Source organism: Onychostoma macrolepis, chromosome 05 (assembly GCF_012432095.1).
Source record: "Onychostoma macrolepis isolate SWU-2019 chromosome 05, ASM1243209v1, whole genome shotgun sequence".
Taxonomy (NCBI): Eukaryota; Metazoa; Chordata; class Actinopteri; order Cypriniformes; family Cyprinidae; genus Onychostoma; species Onychostoma macrolepis.
The window spans coordinates 3,085,075-3,107,553 of NC_081159.1; the positions used below are offsets into that span (position 1 = coordinate 3,085,075).

General features: G+C 37.4%; 3 protein-coding genes across 6 annotated transcripts in view; 1 reads left to right on the plus strand and 2 right to left on the minus strand.

Moving 5' to 3' along the window:
- zdhhc8b (zinc finger DHHC-type palmitoyltransferase 8b) overlaps positions 1-7,444 on the minus strand; it is a 60,565-nt gene extending 53,121 nt beyond the window's left edge. Inside the window, exon 1 of the mRNA XM_058774851.1 lies at positions 7,311-7,444. Coding sequence (XP_058630834.1) covers positions 7,311-7,414 — 104 coding nt within the window. The 5' untranslated portion in view covers positions 7,415-7,444. The remainder of the gene's footprint in view (positions 1-7,310) is intronic.
- ascc2 (activating signal cointegrator 1 complex subunit 2) lies at positions 7,285-18,104 on the plus strand. Of its 4 annotated transcripts, none has more exons than XM_058774849.1 (19): positions 7,285-7,379; positions 9,387-9,499; positions 9,619-9,777; positions 9,928-10,101; positions 10,737-10,866; positions 11,006-11,073; positions 11,162-11,275; positions 11,385-11,497; positions 11,611-11,682; positions 11,758-11,862; positions 11,960-12,028; positions 12,112-12,186; positions 12,660-12,885; positions 12,982-13,178; positions 13,925-14,044; positions 14,327-14,563; positions 14,871-14,949; positions 15,161-15,255; positions 15,370-18,104. In XM_058774849.1, the coding sequence occupies exons 2-19, from the start codon at positions 9,413-9,415 to the stop codon at positions 15,536-15,538; spliced, it is 2,289 nt and encodes a 762-aa protein (XP_058630832.1). In that variant the 5' UTR covers positions 7,285-7,379; positions 9,387-9,412; the 3' UTR covers positions 15,539-18,104. The 4 variants fall into 4 exon arrangements, with proteins under 4 accessions (XP_058630832.1, XP_058630830.1, XP_058630831.1 ...); XM_058774847.1 differs by lacking the exon at positions 7,285-7,379 and adding an exon at positions 7,720-7,883; XM_058774848.1 differs by lacking the exon at positions 7,285-7,379 and adding an exon at positions 8,713-8,780.
- Positions 18,058-22,461, minus strand: rnf215 (ring finger protein 215). The gene is made up of 10 exons (XM_058774852.1): positions 22,064-22,461; positions 20,795-20,944; positions 20,650-20,721; positions 20,466-20,551; positions 20,319-20,373; positions 20,126-20,230; positions 19,725-19,841; positions 18,533-18,682; positions 18,328-18,430; positions 18,058-18,198 (listed from the first exon to the last, which is right to left on the minus strand). The coding sequence occupies exons 1-10, from the start codon at positions 22,250-22,252 to the stop codon at positions 18,185-18,187; spliced, it is 1,041 nt and encodes a 346-aa protein (XP_058630835.1). The 5' UTR covers positions 22,253-22,461; the 3' UTR covers positions 18,058-18,184.
- Positions 22,462-22,479: the final 18 nt, after the last annotated feature.

Consider the following 22,479-nt stretch of genomic DNA (forward strand, 5'->3'; position numbering starts at 1 on the left):
TCCTAAAAATATGTTTTGTTACCTTCAAATTATCCACACAATAACAGAAAAATACACTCTTCACATGTAGTATTCACTATCATACCAGTAGAATTACGTCACATTCTGGGTCTAGATTTATGAATACCTTAAAATGGTAAATGATAGGAAAAACCTAAGAACTGCTATTCTTGAAAAGTTTTTCTGAAGAAGAAAATGACTTTGGTGTTATCTGGTAGTTCATGATGAAGACTCACTGATCAACTGCAGAGTACTCGTGCATCCAGAGTATATGTGTTATGTAGCTATTGTAATGTCTGAAGCAACCCAATAAATTAAACATTTTGGGCTTTAAGACAAGTTTAAAATGACTTTTTAAGAACTTTTTTTACTGGAACTCAAAATCTTCTTAGGAAATTAGTTCCTGGTTTGACTGAATCATCATCTGACTCACTAACTGAACATCCAGTTAGCATTACTTTCAGTGTCTGTCTTGAAATGAAGCTTTGTGTAATTAAAATTCATGAAAATTAAAAACTGATAAATTCACTATTCAAACAGGTGCACATGATCATCTGACGGCTCCCCAAAAGTACCTTGAATGACCCGTGCCGTCTCTGCTTGAGAGCAGTTTGCAATCTTAACAACTGACGTGATCTAACCCTAATAAATATCCCGCTGGTTTATTTTACAATGGGAATGCAGAAACAGTGAAAAGTTCAAGCTCCTTTACAGTGTGCAATAACGCATGAGTGTCGGCCAGCCATAGTGGCAGCACTTCTGCCGTGGCACGCTGCAGATGTCAACACCCTGCTGTGCTGTTCTCAGGGGAAACATTGTCAGAAAATTCTCTTTTGCTGAGAAAAGCATCCGAACAAAATTCTTTTAGTGGAGTACTAGCTGTGCAATGATAGTACGATCCACTGATTTGTCATACTGGATGGAGAGCCATGACAAACCTCTTTTCGGCTCGACATTCTCAGGCACTTGAGGGTCAGCACAGTTTACAGCTTCACTAACTTGACCATCAAATCAAGTTTTTCTGTAAGAAAAAGCTTCCGTTTTTTTAACTTGACTCTTTGAGTTAGTCTGCAGCCTGTGGCTAGAGCTACTCAAAATATTAATAAATAAAGTAGAAACAAGCCTACACTTTAAATTTTTAACCAATAGAGACTGTTCACCCAAATATGAACATTTGCTGAAGATTTACTCACCCTCAGGCCATCCAAGCTGTAGATGAGTTTGTATCTTCATCTAAGCAAATCTAGAGAAATGTAGCATTACATCACTTGCTCACCAATGGATCCTCTGCAGTGAATGGGTGCCGTCACAATGAGAGTCCAAACAGATAAAAGCCTCACAATAATCCATCAAAACCTCTGTGTTTTGCAACAAACAAATCCATAAAGACAAAAAGCTCTCTATCCATAATATTGCTTTCTCCAGTGAAAAATAAAGAGAAATATTCACAGATCAAGCATCAACCATTTACAAAGCAGTCCAAAATGATGGATTTTGATGTGATAGGACAATGTTTTCTTAAATGCACGCAGCTTTTCACTTGACAAGATGTTAATTGATGGACTGTGGATTGTCGTGATGTTTTATCAGCAGTTTGTACTCATTCTGACGGCACCCATTCACTGCAGAGGATCCACTGGTGAGCAAGTGACACATTGCTAAATTTCTCCAAATCTTTTCTGATGAAGAAACAAACTCACCCACATCTTGGATGGCCTGAGGATGAGACAATTTTCAGCATATTTTCATTTGTGGGTGAATTATTCCTTTAAATAAATTAATAACTAAATGGGCATTTCTTCATTAATTTGCAGCATTGCTCCATTAGATGCTAAATTATTGCATGTCTCAAAGGAAAACTTGAATCTGAGGTCAGTCGCTCCATTCTTAGCTCCAATATTTTTGTATAACGAAAAGCTCAAGTCTCCAATAGATCCATTCAGAATGCCTCACAGACTGCATTCTGATCCATCTCCATTATCTGAACCCAGGATCATCAATACACAGACAGATAATGTTTCTGTGTATTATAGTTCATTGCTGATAGATTGTCTGAGATTTGCATCAGCAATCAATGAAAACAGGTCCAACAGTTTAGCCACGCATACAGAATCAACAGTTTGCAATTGCCAGCCTCATCAGAAAAACAATTCACCTAAACTAAACCAGAAAACAGTTATTTTAAAGTGTAATAACATTTCACTATACTTTAGTGGTTTTGCTATATTTTTAATCAAATAAATGCAGCCTTGGTGAGTGTAAGAAAATTCTTACCGTTTCAAAAACATCTCCAAACTCCAAACATCTGAATGGCAGTGTACAGGAAGGCAAAAAAGGCCCGTGCACATATTCAACTATCATCCATCTCTCGACTGAGAGCCAACAGCTGCAGGTGTCAAAATGTTATGCTGGAAATTTATGGTTATGCATTTCTATAACTGATAATAGAGCATAATTGTATTTCTCAGAAGGTGCACAGACTAGTTTAAGCCACAGCCAATCTTCTTATACCAAATTAACACCATTTGTATCAATCTTCATGTGCACCCCCCTTACTTAATGTCAACTAACCAGGGGAAACAGATTTGATCTCATTACTGTCATGTAGCCTCTAGCTAAGAATACATGAGCTATGACGTCCAAAATTAGATTCCCACATCCATTCTAATGCGAGTCCCACATATAGTGTGAGAGTGAGTCATAGCTGTCTCTATTGTTTTAAGTGAGCTTGCAGGGCTCTGAAAGAAACGGATATGATTTCATTTTTGTTTAGAACTGAACAGCTATCCCTGTAATTCCCATTTCATTTGCACTAACTTACACCTGAAGAGTGGTAGATATCTGCTCATTTATTTAAATGCAATTTTCCCCATTCAGTACACAGATAATGACACTGCATATGCAGATAGCAGCAATGAAAATTTATACCAGTTTAACTTTCATCTTGTGCAGCTTCCTCTAGGGAACACAAAAGAAATACAAATCATTTTAAATGAACGAGACTTAGAAGACTGCAGCCAAATCCACAAACTGCTCATGGTTATAATTAAAGTTTATGGCCTGTATTCACAGAGCTTTATGAACAGTTACAGATCTGAGGTCAGGCTTTCTCCATCTGTCTGTGCATATGAAGGGAAACTTGCTTGCACCTAATTGTTGTAAGCAACCTTATGGTTACTGTAAAAAAAAAATTGGGATTATGAGAATTATTTCTGAATTCTCAGTCCCAGAATCTGAATGATTTATATAATTAGAGATTCATGGACATTCACCAACACTGACAGCAGCACAGCACTTCTCAACTAAAAACAAAAATGACCTAGATTGAAATCAAAATCGCTTATCCATATCCGCGCCAGGCGTGTAAATAATGCTGCAAATATTGGATAATTTGTGATGAGGAGGATGTGACGATGAAAGAGTTTTAGAAGATTTAGTACTACCGATTGGTGATTATATTTGAATGCCATTCTTCTGTGAAATCTTTTCTGGGAAAAAGGCAACAATATTTAATGTACCTTTTCACCTGCACTTCTGTCTTGAAACTTTTCTCATCATCTACTCACATAAATCTTTCCTTTTGTTCAGCAGAACAAAAAAGAAGATATTTGAAAGAATTTCAGCTGGGTCCATTAACTGCATGGACAAATAATAATAATAATGTTGTTCCATAACTGTATGTTTTTTTCTTTCGCAGCACACAAAAGATATTTTGAAGAACACTGACTTATTTCATGGGAAAAGAAACTGAGATTTTTCAAAACATCTTCTTTTATGTTCCTCAGAAGAAAGATATGGTTGCCAAACCTTCTCTGTGACTGTGGGCTACATCTCCATCCCCTAAAACCACCTTCCTCATGCTATTTCTGTTTTTCCCATCATGTCATCTGCACGCTGCCGTTTCTGCATGGCATATACACTAATAAACGCCGCTGTTCTGCTCTGTTTGAGTCTCCGGCCTGACAGATTCATTATCGACAGAATTATGTGCAATTCATCAGCCAAATAATATTCTTTTCCTGACAGTTTGCTAAACAAAAGCAGTGTCTACATGTGTTATCAGACACTTGAATTAATATATCAAATATTCACATTTCTAAACTCTGCATCAGAACACTAAGACACTGAATTCACAAAAAGAGTTTGTATATTTTTATGTGCACGTACTTACACAGAGAACAAGTGCTTATCGTCAAATCTAACAGAACAGCATAAAAATAAATATTACAGACCCATTAACAAGAAAGCACAGCAGGGTAAGATAAATATAAATGGAGATGAGCACTTCATTAACGGCATTAAATTTAAACTGTAGCCCATTATGTCACCATAATGTTTAGAAATACTCCAGACCACAGGACATCTGCACACACAGCGCTGTTAATCCAATCTGCCCCCCTTAAGGGAACAAGGGAAAGAGGTTAGACACAAATTAAAAGGGGGACACTATCTGACAGTTCACACTGATATGTTTTCTTTTCACTGGTTGTGAAACTGCTACACAAACCATTAAAAAAAGTCTCAAAGGTGACATTTTTCTTCATTTCAAGATGAATAAATGTGCAAATCATTATAAAGCTCAAATACTGAACATCGTACTCACAATGACAGAATCCTATTTCCAAAAAAAATCTGTCAGCATTGAACGAAGACCTTAATGCGGCTACTTAATAATTCATCTTTTGACTCACAAAAGTAGTTCTGGTCATAATTACAAGCGATTGACTCTAAAGGCTCATTTTCTTAGGAAACTTGAGTAGTTCACGCTCTATAAAAATGAGGGAGTAAACTTGCTCCCTTTGCTTGCAAATTGTCAGAAATTGAATCTCAAAAACTGATGATATGAATATGTCTTAGAAAGCGGTAAAGCCACTAAGAAACGTCTTAAATGATATATGGGAAGATCATAAAGGCTATGTCACTGTCCTCAACATAAATGCAATGATGTAGTGAGGCCAAATGGAAAACCAACTAAGAACAACCTTGTTAAGATCTGTGTAAAAATGCCTGACAACACCCCCATCACTTCTCACAATCAGGATAAAGTCATCACACGGCCTTTGTTACCTTGAAGGTCTATCGACCGTTGTCTAGCGAGCAGTCAGTGAACAAGTGTGCCTTAGGTACTGACATTATTGGTGCTGCACCTGAGTGCTGTTTTAAATACAGATGGCAGTGAGGTTTTGGAGGTCAGAGGCTGGACACAGATACACCTTCTCAATGGCTACCACAGGAAACTGAAAAACCAGTCTGTTTCCTATTATTTGCATAGGAAATTTAGCATGTAAAGGTCTACATTAGAACAATCCCTATTTCCAAAACGGTATATTTATCCTGAATATCAAACAGCTATGGGTCGAGCTCTTAATCCACAGATCATCCATCTGCTCAGGGCTCGTGCTCCCAAACCAGTACACAAATGTATTATAGTCTTTAAAAAAAAAAAAAAAAATAAATAAAAGTTTAAAGCGTACGTTCACCAGTTTTCAACTTGCTTTGTATTGTAACAATGTAGTATAAGTAAATGAACAATGTGTATTATTTTTCTGTTACCCGCATTTATCTGTGATCATTTAAAACATGTCATCCAATCTCCAGGGCTTTAATGAAAACTACAGATTGTATCCCCGCTCACAGATACAGTAGTCTGATCAAACCCAGTGCATCATGGGTACTTAAGTTTTTCTACTTTTTTTCACCACATCTATTTTCCTCAGTTTTTTCTAGTTGTGTAGCACTGATTTAAATGTAATCCAAGTACGAAATGTTAAAGTAACTTATTTTAGAGACCACAAATGTGTATTTGTGGAATTCCCTGAATCCTACAAGTGTCTAGATATCTCAAAAATTAAATGCAAGTGGGTATTTAGACCTGAAATACTTCTAGCATGTTGACATATACTGCGATCCATGCTAGAAAATCTACAATTTTTAAATCAGTATTTTGCTAAATCCTTTATAATAATCATGCATGAGGCTTTATGACCTTGTATTAATTATGAGACAGAGTGCTGCAGCTGTGACGTCAAAACCCGAGAGACCAATTTGGATTTCCTTGAGATTTTCCTCTGGGTTTTTCTAATGGAATTTTTCAAATAATTAGTAAAATAAGGTCTCAGGTAAACAAAACTTGAGGGTACTTGGCCATTTGTGCATAAAAATAAACAACTGCTTCAAAATTCACATTTTCAGTATGGGTGTATGTTATTTACATTGTAGAGAAAAACATTCAAATATCATCCATTTATATTTACTGCAGGCCTTGTTTTATAAAGTGAAAAACACCTTTAGAGAAATCTCACAGCCGCAGCACTTTATACAGCATTTGTATTTTTTTTTTTAAATTAAAAAAAATCACTTGTCATACTGCATAACTATTCAAAATGAAGTAGCAGGTACAAAAACGTGTTAAAATAGTACACAAAATGCTAAGAAGAAATTCTGTACTGACCTAATCCATGATTATAAAAACAAAACAATCATGACAGCACAATCTGCAAGATGCTCTTTCTACAAAACACACCAAGAGCCAGCAGGTTTATGCCTGCAAGATGATGAAATAAAGACAGTGTACTCTGAACTGTTATCTGAAAGAGAATCATTAAAGTGATCCAAAACACTGAGCCTAATGTTGATTCTTCAAACAACTGCATCAAATCAAAGCCTGTCACGAGCTGCTCTATCACACTCAATGCTTGATGAAAGCCTCGGCCTTAAAGCAACTTCCCGGCCATCAATACACTTTACAAAGATCATTTTATGGTGATCTTTGGTAATGACTTTAGCCTTGCATAGTAGGTGAAAGCTTTTGAAGCAAAGATCAATGCACTCTGTACATTCAAGCCAAATGCATTTAAGCAATGTATCTTTCTGTTATGTAAATCACGTGAACACCAAAACCTCAAAAGCACATTACATTTAAAAACCAGTGCAATGAATGAAGAGAACAAGCTTCAACTAGCAGGCAGTTATTTGCCGCACATCAGCTCAGTCTCTAACTTACTCTATCAAGGAGTGTGTTACAGCACGAGTATTTTAAGAAAACCAGCTGAACTCATTTCACATATGAAATCTCAACAGAAAATACAAATATCATTTAGCATTTAAAGACCCCTCAAAATGCACACTTAATGCACATCAATTTACTAAACGTGTAAATGAACAATAATAACAGAAATAGCTCAAGGCATTTAGTCAAACCACAGGCCTTGTGGCCATTTAACTGTCATAAAACTTAGTCCAGTGACCAGCTTACAATCTCTCCCGGCGTTTCACGAAATAGCGCGTGAACGAAATCGCCGCAAACTTACGTGAAAACGAAGAATAAAGTAGTGGATCCCACCAGAAGAGTGGCGGCAGTGGACACCGGGATGTATTTGGTGGGTTTAAATCTTTTTCCAACGCTGTTGGGCATTCTGTAAATCCCACATTCCTCGTTTATTTGATCCCTATCGTTAGATGCACGCAAACACGAACACAAATCCTGCACCGTTCCGCGCCAGCCGGCTAAACCCGTATTCGCTCCGTCACATACACCGTTAAATCGTGATCCTTGAATACGCGATCGGGAATACGAGACTGAAAATCCCACCCAGCTCAATTCAGCCCACTGCTGCTGAGGTCACTGCAATGCTTGAAAGGTGGAGCCTTCGCTACGCAAATAGAGGAGGCGACACGCGCGCGCTCCATCAGTGGGGGCCTGGTCTGTCTTGAGGTTTGAAGCGGAGTAGAGACTTGCGTTTTTGCTATGATGGAGAAATCACACGCACGCACACCTCAAAGGAAAATCATGAATGAAACATCTGAAGACCTTGATCAAAATCATATTAGTCAAATATCAAAACACACAGCTCAGTTCGCTGAGATTTGGAAGACTGAGTTTGGTGAGCGGTGCCCAATGCAAAACTAAACTTTCTATGTGTTTTGTGGGTTTGTTGGTGTGGTGTTGGTATCTTGTGCCCTCTGGTGGAGAATTATCCCGTTTACCACACGCAGATTGTCTCGATTTCGTAAACATTTTTTGCACGTGTCGCGTAAACAGTCACGTGGCCACAATGTTGCAAGAAGAGTAATCGTTATTGTTGCCCTTCTTGTTGTATTTTCATTCCATTATTGATGTTACTTCATATCACGCATTTATTTAATCATCATTCAGGTAATAAAATGCACAAAACAACGTTCACATTAACTACTGAAAATAAATAAGTGAATGTAACTAAAGGAGTTTCTATCGTAAAACAAGCGCAGTAATGGTGTACAGTCATGCACTTCTTGTAACTATTATGCAGTAACCACAACATTAGCTTTAACGAATGAAAACTGGAATTTATGTCTCGTTAGTTATACTGCTTCAATAACTTGATTTTTTTGGCATTGCAAATGTACAGTGCTCTTTCGTGCTATTAAGAAATAACTAAATTGGAAAATTTTGAGACAGAAAGAGAGACTCAGATAGCTCTATATTGTAAGTTACAAATTGGTAAAATGGGGGGAAAGCTGACTTCACTGACAAGCAAAGATTCAACAATTTCATTCAGTAGGTGTAAATGCAATGTAGGCTATATTAAAAATAAATTAAAAAAAAGCCAGTCAAGCCAGGGACACCAGTATAAAAACGCGATTTTCATTGTAACGTCACGTTATTTAAGGTTTATATAGCTTCTCCTTGTGTAATTTTTATTTTAAAAGACTTTTATTTTGAAATGTCGTCAGCGCGAGAACACCGGATGTCCACGCAGAATGATGTGATGCCTTGAGCTGTTGAAAAATTCAGTGAAGAGGTGACATTTTTATCACTTGATTTTTAATAAACGTTATTTTTATTCTGTGTTGTTAAGACGAACAATGTCGTTTGTTATTTAAACGCAAGAAAGCTAACTTTTTTTCTTAGTTTCTATCTCGTTGTGGTTCTCTGACTCGTTGTCAGTAACAACAAAATAGTCCTGTTTTTACTGATGCCTGCTTTTTGTTAAAATCGTTTGCTGATAATGAAAACCGCTGTTGTTTATTGTGTTGTCTTTAATAAAGATGCTGAGCTCAATGAAACGGGCAGCATTAGCCAGGTCGCTAATGCTGTAGACATCGAGTCAGTCATCTTACGTGTAACGAGCCTAAAATCAAATGGAGAAAAACTCAAATTAAATTGAACTTTTGTGTAGACAATCTTAACCATGACAAAATATGTTCTTGGTGTTGTCAACCTTCTCACTGCTTGTGGATCTCTGACACATTAGCCTGTCAGTGAGGCCCTCTATAGACAGTCAATCTGTCAATCAAAATAGTGACAACTCAAAGCACCTAGGCCGGTTGTTTAAGACCTACTAGTAAACATAAACCAGAACTAATAACATCTCTTAAACCGCCATTTCATTCCGATTTACCCGCAGTGCAGACAAATACCTGGGCAGGTGAAATGGCGTGTGCAAAAGTGCCTTTAGATGAACTGCATGTGACTGAGCCCTTTGGACCACAAGGCAAAGAACGCACCCTACCAGCTCTGGTGAGTGTAGATTTTACTTCAAGGCTTTTCCCTGCATAATTACCTAGAGCTGACCTGAACCATCACTATAGTCCAGTACTTCTATGAGTTGTGTGAATGATGATGCCACCTCCCATCAGCACCCTAACCGTAAAGAAGAGAGATGTTTCTTAAGCTATAAACCCCCACCTGAGGATGGCACACCGGCGCTGGTGGAGGAGTTTCTGGAGAATGCTCAGTTCATCTCGGAGGATCTGGAGTGGCTGCTGGCTTTACCTCATGACAAGTTCTGGTGCCAGGTTTGACTCTCTACAATACAAAAGTTGTTCATGGAGATTTGAGTAAAGTGAAGTTAGAAATCTTTTGTTTTTGGACCCTTACATTATATAATACAGTATGCGGCCAGCCAGATGTCATATTGTTTCTTTTTTATTCTTTCTCCGTTGAAGGTGGTATTTGATGAGTCATTACAGATATGTTTGGACTCTTATTTGAGACACGCTCCGCGTGGTTTGGACCCATCTGGTCTCTCGTCTAGTCCAGCTGTGGCCGACATGCAGAGGAACATTCATCGCTCTGTGTTCATGGTCTTCCTCAGGATGGCTACGCACAAAGAGTCTAAGGTAAACAAACTCGACTAACTTTAAAAAAATTTTTTTTTACATGAATTATATTGTGTAACTGAATTATTTAAGATTTATAATCATTGTACAGCGTGGTTTTGGACAGTCTATAAGTCCTACAGTAGATACACTTCTATTCAAAAGTTTGGGGTCAGTAAGATGTTTTAATGTTTTTAAGTCTTCTATACTCACCAAGACTTAAAATATATAAATATGTTTAAAATGTAATTTATTCATGTGATGGCAACGCTTAATTTTCAGCAGCCATTACTCTAGTCTTCAGTGCCACACAATCTTTCAGAAATCTAATCTAATATGCTGATTTAGTGCTCATTTACTGTTAGCAGTCTTGAAAACGGTTAATATTTTTGGGATTTTTTAAATTTGTTTTGATGAATAAAAGGTTAAAAAAACAGCCTTTATTTAAAGTAGAATTTTATGTAACATAATAAAAAAAATATTTACTGTTACTTTTGTTCAATTTAATGTATCTTTGCTGAACAAAAGCATTAATTATTTCCAAACAGAGAAATATTACTGACCCCAAACTTTTGATCAATAGTGTAAATGTATGCTAGTGGTATATTTGTTATTCAATGGGTTTTCAAAACTGTATTTTTTTTTTTTTTTCTCAGGAGAACTTCATAACCCCTGCAGTGTTTGCAGAGATCATTTACAACAACTACCTATTTGACATTCCCAAAATTCTGGATCTGTGTGTGCTGTTTGGGAAAGGAAATTCCCAACTGCTACATAAAATGATCGGTACTACACAAAATCTTATAGTATATGTATATAATTAAAAAAATACATGAATATCTTAAGAACCCACCTGATTTTTTTGAATCACCCACAATGGTTTCCATATTTAAAACTAAGATTTCATACTTTACTCTTTTTCCAGAGAACATTTTTACTCAACAGCCCAGTTATTATGGAGACCTAAATGAGACTATACCTTCAATCAGCCAGGTACTTCATGTGATCGCGAGACATTTCTAAATGCTTTGATTCATCAACTTCAGCTGAACTTCCTAAAATCTCTGTGTATACATTCTAGGTGTTTGATATGATATTACAGAAGTGTGGTATTCAGTCAGAGGACACAGGAACTGGTCAACCCCTCAAACTGAATGGAAACAAATGCCAAACTGCCATGACCATGCCAGAGGAGGTAACCAAAACTAAACTTTTTTTACTCATACTGACTAACTTTAATTCACACAGTGTCCTAAAAGAAGGAAATAAAATTCTTATGTTTATATATGCATTATGTCTTGTAGGAGCTTGCAGACTTGGTGTTGTACATGTGTGATACTTGCACTACTATCCACTCTTTCCTGGACATCTTCCCTGAGGCTTGTTCTACCTTCAAACAACACAACTTTCTTAACAGGTAACATACATCCACACCATCCAATCTACAATTCACACAGTGTCCTCAAGGGCAGAATTTCATACCTGTTATTACCGATACAAAAATAATGAATGAAGCATCTCTCAATGTAGATTATCGTCATTCTATGAGATGGCAGTTCCAGACCTGGAGAAAGCAGTGAAGAAGAGAAATTTCAGTAAAAGGTTAGAATGGCTGACATGTTCTCTTACAAACATGAATTTATACAGATTGGTTAAACTAGATACAATCTGTCTCAGTTTACAGGAGGACATGTGGAGACGAATGTCCCATTCAAGAAAGAAAATGGTAGAGATTGCTCACCTGCTGCTCCAACACACGTGTTTACAGCCCATACTGGAGGGGTTAGGAAAAAAGACATGCTTTATAACCACATTAGATAAACAAAGATTAGAATGAATACCAGATATTCTTGATCCTATGTTTCATTCATTTTCACAGCACTGAAAACACGGCATCCTGTGTAGATGATCTTCTACAGACCTTCACAGCTTTCCTTCAAGAGAAAAGGTAAATTATGCTGATATTTCTCAGCAAGGTCATGGTTGTGTATGTAATCTATCACAGACAATGTTTCTCTCTTTATCTCTCAGATTCCTGGCAGATTATGATGAACAGTTCCCTATAGTAGATGACATCAGTCTCCTTCAGCAGGCCTTCCCTCATTTGTATCCTTTAATGTAGTCCAGTGGAACACTGTGTGCTGATTTCCAACGTAATAAAAAGGGGAAGCATACTGCCATCTTTCAGGCTTCTACTAGAGAAGATGACCTCAATGATTCCAGAAATAAGCTGTCCTAATTTCTAATTGTTTTCCTACATGCTTTATAATTAGTGGTGCACTGATACCAATACTGGTGCTCATTTCCTGTAATACCAATATCCCATACCATGTATGCACAGCATTCATTTCATTAATGTTGCAATGCCAGTGGGGATATTGCAGCATTAACAATGTATATGCTGTCAACCCACTGTCAATTTAAGCTGTAGTGCAAGTAGAGTACCACAAAGCACATTCTGCCTGACTTGCCTTCAAAATCTTGCCTCGTCACAGAGAATCCAAATAATGCCTGTTTTCAAACATTTTTAAGCTCCTTTCTATGATTTTCTGCTATTCTCCTTGATCTGTCCACTCAAGAGACGACACCAGGACGACTTACCTGTTGCAGGGTGTAGAGTCAGCTTGGGAGTGTGTGGGGAAAAAGAGAAGCTTCCCCTCATTAGCCAATCACAGCGCAGGAGCCAAGAGCAAAACTGGCAGAGATTCAGCAGCTTCCCAGAAGGAAGGAGCAGGAGTGTTGGGAGACAGTGAAGAGTTGAGTGGAGCGGAAGCTATGACTCATGTTCCCCGTAAGGGAGAGAACGTAAGTTCATTAACTGTTAAAATATCTACAACAGTATGTTTCCTGGTAAAATAAAGGTTTTGGGTTTTTTTTACCCTCTTTTTTCGGGTCCTGTAGGGAGCAGTGTGCACAGTGAGTGCTGGAGAACTAGAGTCTCTTCTGTCCCATATCCGAGAGCTGCTTCCGGACTTGGGAGAGGGATTCATATTGGCATGTTTGGAGGAGTATGGATACAATACTGAACTTGTCATTAACAACATCCTGGAAGATAAACTGTCTCCTTCTCTTGACAAATTGGACAGGGCAATGGCCAGGTAAAGTCCAACTGAAATGTCTAGGATTTATGGTTCAATTCAAGGGCCTGTACCATGAAGCTGGTTTACCTGGCTAGCCAGGTAAGTTTCAGTTTAGTTTGCACCAATCCTGGGTTTTAGGCACCATGAAAGTGGCTTGGCTTTTAGTGGTGTTCATCACCATAGTAACTTACACTGCACAGCTAACCTGCTCCGGGACAGGTTATGTTCTGGCTTAGAGATCTCAAAGCGAAATTTGACCAATCAGCTTCAAGGAAAGTGACATGTCTGACGCAATAAAGCCACTCCTCCAGTTTCTCTTACTACAAATTAAAGGACACTACGTTATAAAACATTTTTAAAGATAAAATTGTCTGATTTTTAGAGATGAGTATTTTTTTTATATTATACCCTTAATCCATTACACAAGCTACCTGAGTTTAATAGTAATTCAAACTTAAACATATGGATATGCAATATAAATAAGAGGAGAAGTGAATCACAGTTTCAAGGCATGCGATTGGCTGTTCATTACCAATGTCACACTGTCATGTGCACGTGCTCCATTAACTCGGGATCAAGCCTGAGTTGACAGAGAAAGTTGATGATCAGCTTCATGGTACCTACCAACAAAGCCGGATTGGACTGGTTTGGTTTTGCCAACTCAAAACTAATCCTGTAACCCTGAGTTTGTTCAGCCACCATCATGGTACAGGCCCCAGGTCCACTTCATTGTTGCTTACTGGCCCTGTAATGGTTCCCTGTAGGTTGGCAAAGAAGGAGCTTCCCTCAGTTTTGAGCACCAGATCAAACGTGTTTGACGATGACGAGTTTGACGTGTTCAACCGTGACCAACTGGATATGAATCGTATTTGGAAAGGCCGGAGGTGAGTTGTGTGATCCCAAGTTAGAATTCAGTATCAACTTTTCCCACTTAAAAAAAGCATTACCCTGTCCTGCCCTGCGGTGCATTACTCTAAATTTAGTCTGATTATTTAAATGAGCTTCTAAATATTTAATGCGTCCACTTGGTCAAGAGAAAATAGTCTTTGACAAGTACAGCGTAAACTGACTTCAGAACCGCATGAAAGTGGGCTTATGAAATATTCAGCTCAAGCTGTGAAAGATGGTTTGTGTCAACTAGAAATGAATATCTCTGCATTTTTCAGACAGGGGGAGAGTGTGCGTGCCACGCTCGATGACAAGCAGCACATAGAAGAGCAGAGAGCGAGATATCAAGCCTACCAGATAGTGGTGGATGAGATTCCCATAGAAAATGAGCCCTCCAGAGACCGTGATGATGCTTTCGGCATGTATGATTATGATGACGAATATGACGACACGTATGATATCAACCAAATAGGAGCCAATGATCTGGATGAAGAGGATGAACTATTGAACCGCAGGTATGAGCTGTGACTGATGTACATAAACTTGCATCTCCCTCTAATGTGGCTGATCAAAATGGGTTTTCAAAGACCATTTTTTGAGTTGAGAAATGCAATGCAATCCAAAGATTACCAAATGAATCCAATCCAAATTAAACCAAAATCACAACATGGCTTATCGGCTTTCCTTCAAAATAAAAGCTTGATAATTTAATGTTTGAAGATGAAGAATACAGTCATAAATATTTGTATTTTTATAGTCATGATAACTATGATTACCGCAGTCAAATACATTTAAGTTAACATTTAAATGTTTTTCTTTTAGGCCGTTTACTACCCCACAGGTTCTCAGAACAGGCAAACAGACTCGGGAGAATGATGAAGACGAGGAGGAAGAGGACAAGGTTTGATTAAATCGCTTTATTTTTTATTTTAAATAGATTTTCGTCCCTTATTCTAGACTTGTTATAGATCACATTTCAGTATCTGGCTTTTTTTCTCTTTTCCCTGTTAATAGATATTAGACTGATTTGAAGTAAGTTACAGGTTTAGATTCTCACATTATGCATATTTCTGTTTATTTACCATGGTCTTTTCTTGTGTTATTTTGATCAGAATGATGCTGTGAAGAAGGATCACTTCGTCCAGGACCCAGCAGTCCTCAGAGAGAGAGCGGAGGCCAGGAGAGCTGCTATGCAAAGCAGAAAAGGGTAACCATGACTGGAATATTGTTGCACTGCACATGTGCACTGGTTTATTATCTAACTAATCTAAAACATGGATCAGTCAGTCATTAATTGATTTTACTTGTTTGTTCCTGATAGCTACAGACCACCAGCAAGTCAAGTGGAAGGTGGGCCAAAGGGACGGGGCCAGACGCAGGAGACCGTTTTGGACCGTCGCAGAAAAGAAGCGAATAAGAGCAGAGGAGCCAATCACAGTCGCAGAACGATGGCTGACAGGAAGAGGAACAAGGGCATGATCCCTTCCTAAGACTTTTACATGAACAACAGCACAGTGCAGAGTTCTTGGAGAGCTAAAAGCAAAAACAGTACCTGAGGTTAAATGGAGCTCCTCATTTACAGAAGATCGATACGCATCGAGATGACACTCTGGTCTATTACATAGACCTGTCATTCTTTCAGATTGAAAATGAGTTCTCAGTCAGTTTATTTTCTGAAGTATGAATAGACAGGCTGAGTTGGAGTTTGAAGTGCTTAGTAAAATAAACAGGGATGTCTGTTTATAAGGGATCAAGATAATCATCTATTTTTTTAATGTTCTTTTTGCTAGTGATAGACAGCATAATGTATAACAAGAAAACAACAGTTTTGTAAGGCAAAGGAGTCATGTCTTTTGCCCTGTAACACATGAGTTTATTGAACAGAGGAGAGGTACAAACAGTTATTGCACTGTTGAAGAAAGTTCAATAAATAAATAAAGGAACATCAGGTTTGAGAATGTAGCATCTAAAATAAATTTGAGAATGACCTTAACAATATGTGGTACGTTACACTATCGAAGCAACAATGCAGCTCATAAGATCCTGTTCCAGTTCTTTAAAGGTTTAAAAAGTGATTAAGACTTGACCTCAGAGCAGTCTTTTGAGAAACCTCCCCATTTGAGGTTGCAGAGTCTGATTTCAACACACAAGCCCTTTTGTGCCAAAGGCTGTGAGCATTCATCATTCTAGCAGAGAGAGGCGTCATTTTTCCTCAAATAGACTTTGAACAGGCAGTGTTCTCTTGCCATGTGGAGTAACATATTTCTACTTACTAGGATAAATTCAAAGCATTTTGTAATAGAAAGCATATTTAAGAATGCTTTTGAAATAAAACAAGCCTTTAGAAGATAAAACAAGAATAAATACTATTCTTAAGAATGTGCTTCTATATTGTTCCTCTTTGTGTGAGTGTTTCATGTGATTTGATGTAATGGTTGTCTACATGTCCGGCAGATGCCCTCCTGAGATAGCGTGGAGTCAAGACAGCTCATGTATCATGACTGAAGCGTGAGAGATGAGGGGAAATTTGGCTTAAGCACAGATCAAGATTTCATTTAATGAGATGCTCTGATTGGCTGTATTGAGATTCCATATTCCTATTTTCTATCATTAAGTACATTTACATGCACAGCACAGTTATAATGAAGCTACAGCAGGTTTTTGCATAGACGAGCTACAGTCTTCATCTATCTGTTCCAGTATTAATGACACAATGTGTAATTGAAAATTAAAAGGATTAGGAACACATCTTTTGGGGCCAGCTGTACAGCTGAAAGAAGTATTGCAAAATGTATTACAAAAATTATTTTAAAAGAAATGTTTTCTATTTTAGTATATTTTAAAATAGATTTGCATTTTACAAAGCTGCATTTTTAGTAGCCGTTACTCCAGTCTTCAATGTTGCATGGTTCTTCAGAAATCAACTTTCAAAACAGTTGTGCTACTTAAAATTATGTAAACTATGATACATTTTTTGAGGATTCAATTAGGAATGGAAAGTTTTTGATCAATATACTGCATCTTTGCTGAATAAAAAGTATTAATTTATTATTAAACCAACCCCAAACTTTTGAACGGTAGCATAGGTTCATTAGTCCAGCTACGCAAAAACCTGACTAGAATGAAGCATTTACATGACAATTCAAAACTAAACTGAAGAGAATCTGAACTTCTAAAATGCATGTAAATGTACTTACTGTCCCTGTAAATTCTCTTTTAAGAGCAACAGTAATAGTAAAAGTCGCTCTCTGTGCAGCAAGAAGGCACAGGGCATCCTTGCAGCTCTTTGTATGGAATAATACTGATACTCGCATGTATCTTTCACTTTACTGTGTAGCTTAGAGTAACAGACCTGATTAACATGCCTCTTTTTTCCATCAAATTAGTGCTAGTACTTTAGCTGGAGGCTTAGCTGACAATGGTACTACTATGTCATGTGGGGCTCTGTACCACACAACCTTTCCACAAAAAAATATAATGATAATGTTTCTTCTTAAAGGTCCAGAAACATTTTATATGTTCTCAAAAGATGTCAAGATCACAACTTCAAGGTCACAACCAACTCCAGTCAAGAACGGCATCTTTTTTGGGTGAAAAAGGATGGAAAAGGGCCAGGTTAGGCACCAGCCCTGGTCTCGTATCAGAGGAAAAGGTTGAGAGATATTGTACTGACAAGATACTATTTCTTAATTTTTTTCTCTAAGGATTGTATGCAAATTTTATGCCAACCCTTGTTTAAACAAAAATTTGAGACTTGAGGGTGTATGATTCTTCCTTACTTTGAAGAGATTGGAAATATTTTGTTTTTTGCTGTGCATATGACTTCACAATCCGTGTATCTGTGAATTGCTGAGCCGGTTCAAGAAATGCAGTAATGTACGTAAAAGAACTGATCCCATGTACAAGGACCTAACTTCAAGAAACATCTCAAGTGGTTTGACCAAAGATCAGGAACTAGTCCTGACTCCTGGGGTCTCTTGAAAAAGAACTCAAGGTTTATAGTCTTTGGAGAGGTCAAATGGAGATATTCTGACCTTACAGTACAGTGGAGGGGTTTAGTTGCTATGAAAAGTCTGAATCAGAAGAGTCAAACCAATTCATACAAATTCCTAGTCCAAAATCCTTCCTGGTCCAGCTCAATAAAAATTACCTGGGAGAAACAGAACAAGAGCAAGAAGAGTTCAGTTCAACTTATGGTTGACAGTGCATGGAGCAAAAAAAAAAAAGAAAAGTAGATGAGTAAGTAAAAACGGTTAACAAATATTTCTGTCTTTCTCACCAAGCACGCTACGTTTGCAGAGAGGACAGGTCTGCTGAAGGAGTAGCCAGGGATCCACACAATCTCTGTGGAATTCATGGAGACACGGTAACACCCTCAAACACTAAAACACACGCAAAAAGAGCAGTGATTAAACCGTCTCTCTTCATGAAAGAACAATAACTCTACCGAACAAAAGCATAAGAATGTGCAGAGGATCTGTCACCTGGTTGTTGTTGTATTGCTCCAGACAAACTGCACAACTGTCCATCTCCACCGGTTGAGTTTGTGTTGGGTCACATCTCACTTTGGGTTGCCGGTATATCCTCGTCTTCAGTGCTGATAATCTCTTTAAAATGTCTTGCTTTAGGTCTGACTGTAAGACAAATAGTTTATTTCTAATTTTATTTATAGTACAAACTATGTACAGTGTATAGACTACCATTCAAACGTTTGGGGTCAGTAAGAGCATGTTCCTTATGCTCACCAAGACTGCATTTATTTGATCAAAAATGCAGTAAAAACAGTAATAGTCTAAAATATTATTACAATTTAAAATAACATTTATTCATGTGATGGCAAAGCAAAATTTTTAGCATCATTACTCCAGTTTTCAGTGCCACAAGATCCTTCAGAAATAATGCTAATATGTGACCCTGGACCTCAAAACCAGTCTTAAGTCGCTGGGGTATATTTGTAGCAATAGTCAACAATACATTGTATGGGTCAAAATTATAAATTTTTCTTTTATGCCAAAAATCATTAGGATATTAAGTAAATTTCTTACCGTAAATGTATCAAAACTTAATTTTTGATTAGTAATATGCATCGCTAAGAACTTCATTTGGACAATTTTAAAGGTGATTTTCTCAATATTTAGATTTTTTTGCACCCTTTAGATTGCAGATTTTCAAATAGTTGTATCTCAGCCAAATATTGTCCGATCCTAACAAACCATACATCAATGGAAAGCTTATTTATTCAGCTTGTATAAATCTCAATTTCGAAAAATTGACACTTAAGACTGGTTTTGTCATCCAGGGTCACATATGCTGATTTGGTGCCCAAGAAACACTTATTATTATTATTAGTGTGAAAACAGTTGTGCTTCTGTAATATTATTGTGGAAACAGTGGTTAAATTTTTTCAGGATTCTTTGCTGAACAGAAAATTCAATTCTAGAATTTTTAGCAATATTATAAATGTCTTTAATGTCACTTTTGATCAATTTAGTGCATTCTTACTGAATAAAACTTCTAAAAAAAAAAATCTTACTGACTCTTGAACGGTAGTGTTTATGACAGGATTTCCTTCCAGTCTCCACTTGCTTCTTTCTTCACAGTTAGTGACATTAGTGTCATGAACTTTTGAAAATGTTTTTAACTTCACACCGAATCTGTCACAAAAACAGTGTTCACCTCTAAATCATCGTTAAACTGGTTGTCCTGGTACTGCCAGCGTGCATGAACTATGACCCCTGTGGAGAGGACCAAGGCCACCAGAACGACAGTATTCCAGAGCTGCTGGAGATATTTCTGGACAGATGGACAAAAAGGAAATTAAAAAGAAGACAATTCTCTTTGCTGACTGATAAAACTGCTTTTTAATTTCTTTGGAACATTAAAGGGAGTTACCCAGAAATGAAAATTCTGTCATCATTTACTCACCCTCATGTCCTTCCAAACCCGTAAATAATGACAGATTTTTCATTTTTTGGGCGAACTATCCCTTTTAGAAACAGAAGATGATTACATGACAGTGCTGACACATTTTGAGCTGTAACCCTGGATAATAAGAGATGTTTTCATAACACTCATACCTGGACCTGAGAGTTGGTCTCCCCGGTGCAGATGACCCCTTGCCATTCCCCGTACAACCCTCCTCTCGAACGGCCGCAGCTGGACCACAGGGTCAAGGTGGCCCCCTTTGACACAGCATTTAGAAATATCACACTCCTACACTAATGAACCACAACAGGCATGAAACTAGGCTACGCAGGAGTAATATCTTACCAGACTGTCCTGTAGAAAAGACTTGTAAGTGATTTTTGCTGTAGCACGAAGGCCCCTAATTGAATAAAAGTAAAAACAAGATGCATTCCTAAATTCAGAATATTTTTTATTCAGAGGAAAATCGATCATTTAATGATTGAGGACTACCTGAGGAGTGCTCCAATGAGCTTAGTGACATTTTCTGATGTCTGAATGATAATGATTGGCTTTGAGAGAACCTGAGAGAGATCCATCTACAGAGGAAGAACAGTTTTTTCTTAATTCTTATACATATCGAATAACCATTATGAAATCAACTGAAGGTTATGGATCAGAACAGCAAAGCTCTCACCTCTCGGACAGTATTCTGGTTTAAAGCCAGGATGATCAGAGCAGACGCACCCAAAACAAGAGCACGCTTCATCTATGTAGGACAGATCTGTCAGTTTGATCAACACTACCTAGTCATCTTGTGTTTAAGTCATTATTTTGAATACCTTATTGACCACAGAGGCAGCAAACGACTCCTGGTTGCGGTTACTGGAAACTGTGCCTTCCTGCATCTGGACAGGTACCACTCCAATCCAGGGGTTCGGATCCTTTCCATCACTGCTTTCAGTGCTGGTTTTAATAGCTTCACCTTTAATCTGCAGAGAGAAAAACAAATGACACAGATGCTTAAGACACTGGACACAATATGTCCCACAACTTCACAGAAGATTATATTTTAATCAAAAATGATCACTAGAATGGTCTTTTGTTACATTTAATTTTCTCTCAATTTGATTTTACAAATCAAAATAATTTATACATTTTTTTAAATATAATTTTCACTTATTTTCTCAATTAAATGATTCATAGAAGTAAATGCTATATTGTCAATATTTATAATATCAATAAAAAGGTTATATGAGATTTACTATTTTTTTTATGCTTGTCATTTTTAAAGTCTATATTATTTAATGTTTTAGGGTTATAATGGCAAGATATTGGTTAGTGCAATATGTGACCCTGGACCACAAAACCAGTCTTAAGTCGCTGGGGTATATTTGTAGCAATAGCCAAAAATACATTGTATGGGTCAAAATTATCCATTTTTATTTTATGCCAAAAATCATTAGGATATTAATTAAAGATCATGTTCCATGAAGATATTTAGTGAATTTCCTACCGTAAATATATCAAAACTTCATTTTTGATTAGTAATATGCATCGCTAAGAACTTCATTTGGACAACTTTAAAGGTGATTTTCTCAGTATTTAGATTTTTTGCACCCTCAGATTCCAGATTTTCAAATAGTTGTATCTCAGCCAAATATTGTCCGATCCTAACAAACCATACATCTCATTTTGAAAAATTGACACTTATGACTGGTTTTGTGGTCCAGGGTCACATATATGATCTATAGTTTTAAATTCATGATTTATTATATTTAATGCACCAAACAGCACAAGTGAAAGGAATAAATGCAAATACAGTTTTATATAACTTTAGCAGTTCAGCAAAACAAAAACAGCTATGCCTCTATTTTGACAATTTAACTAATGCTATATTATCAGAATTCATATATAATATTTAATAATTAAAATGTCATTATCTATAATATTTGACATATAATTTGTGCATCAGTGCTGGCACAGACGACATACAATAAAAGTGTTAAAATGCAAATATAGTAAATAATGCATGTTCTATTTTCAAGAAACAAGACATTCAGAATAGTGAAACTAACTTGCCATGTCAAGTATCTGTTTAAATCACTTACTAAGATGAGGTCTCCATTGAGGTCATGTTTCTTTTTGCTGTGGTTTTCCAGACTCCCCTGGACCACCTCACCCTGCAAAACATGCTGATGGTCTTCCAGAAACACCTCTACAAAAGCCACCTGTTCGCTGGACACCAGCGGGCAAAACCACAGCCAGCACAGCACAGAAAGACAAGCTAACGCGCCCATGTCTCCCGGTCAGTCGATGTTATAAATCATACTAAATCATAGACTGAAAGTTTGAGCCATACTGTCAGAACTGCCTCTGCTCTGTCACCTCCAGCTGATGTAAACATACTGAGTAGAGCTCTTCTTCTGCGGCTCGCTTTTTCCTGCCTGCACTTGTGAAGTGAAACTAGCTAGAATGGAAACTGCTGTTAGAGTTGGTGGTGAACTCACGTAAGCACGTAAGGGGA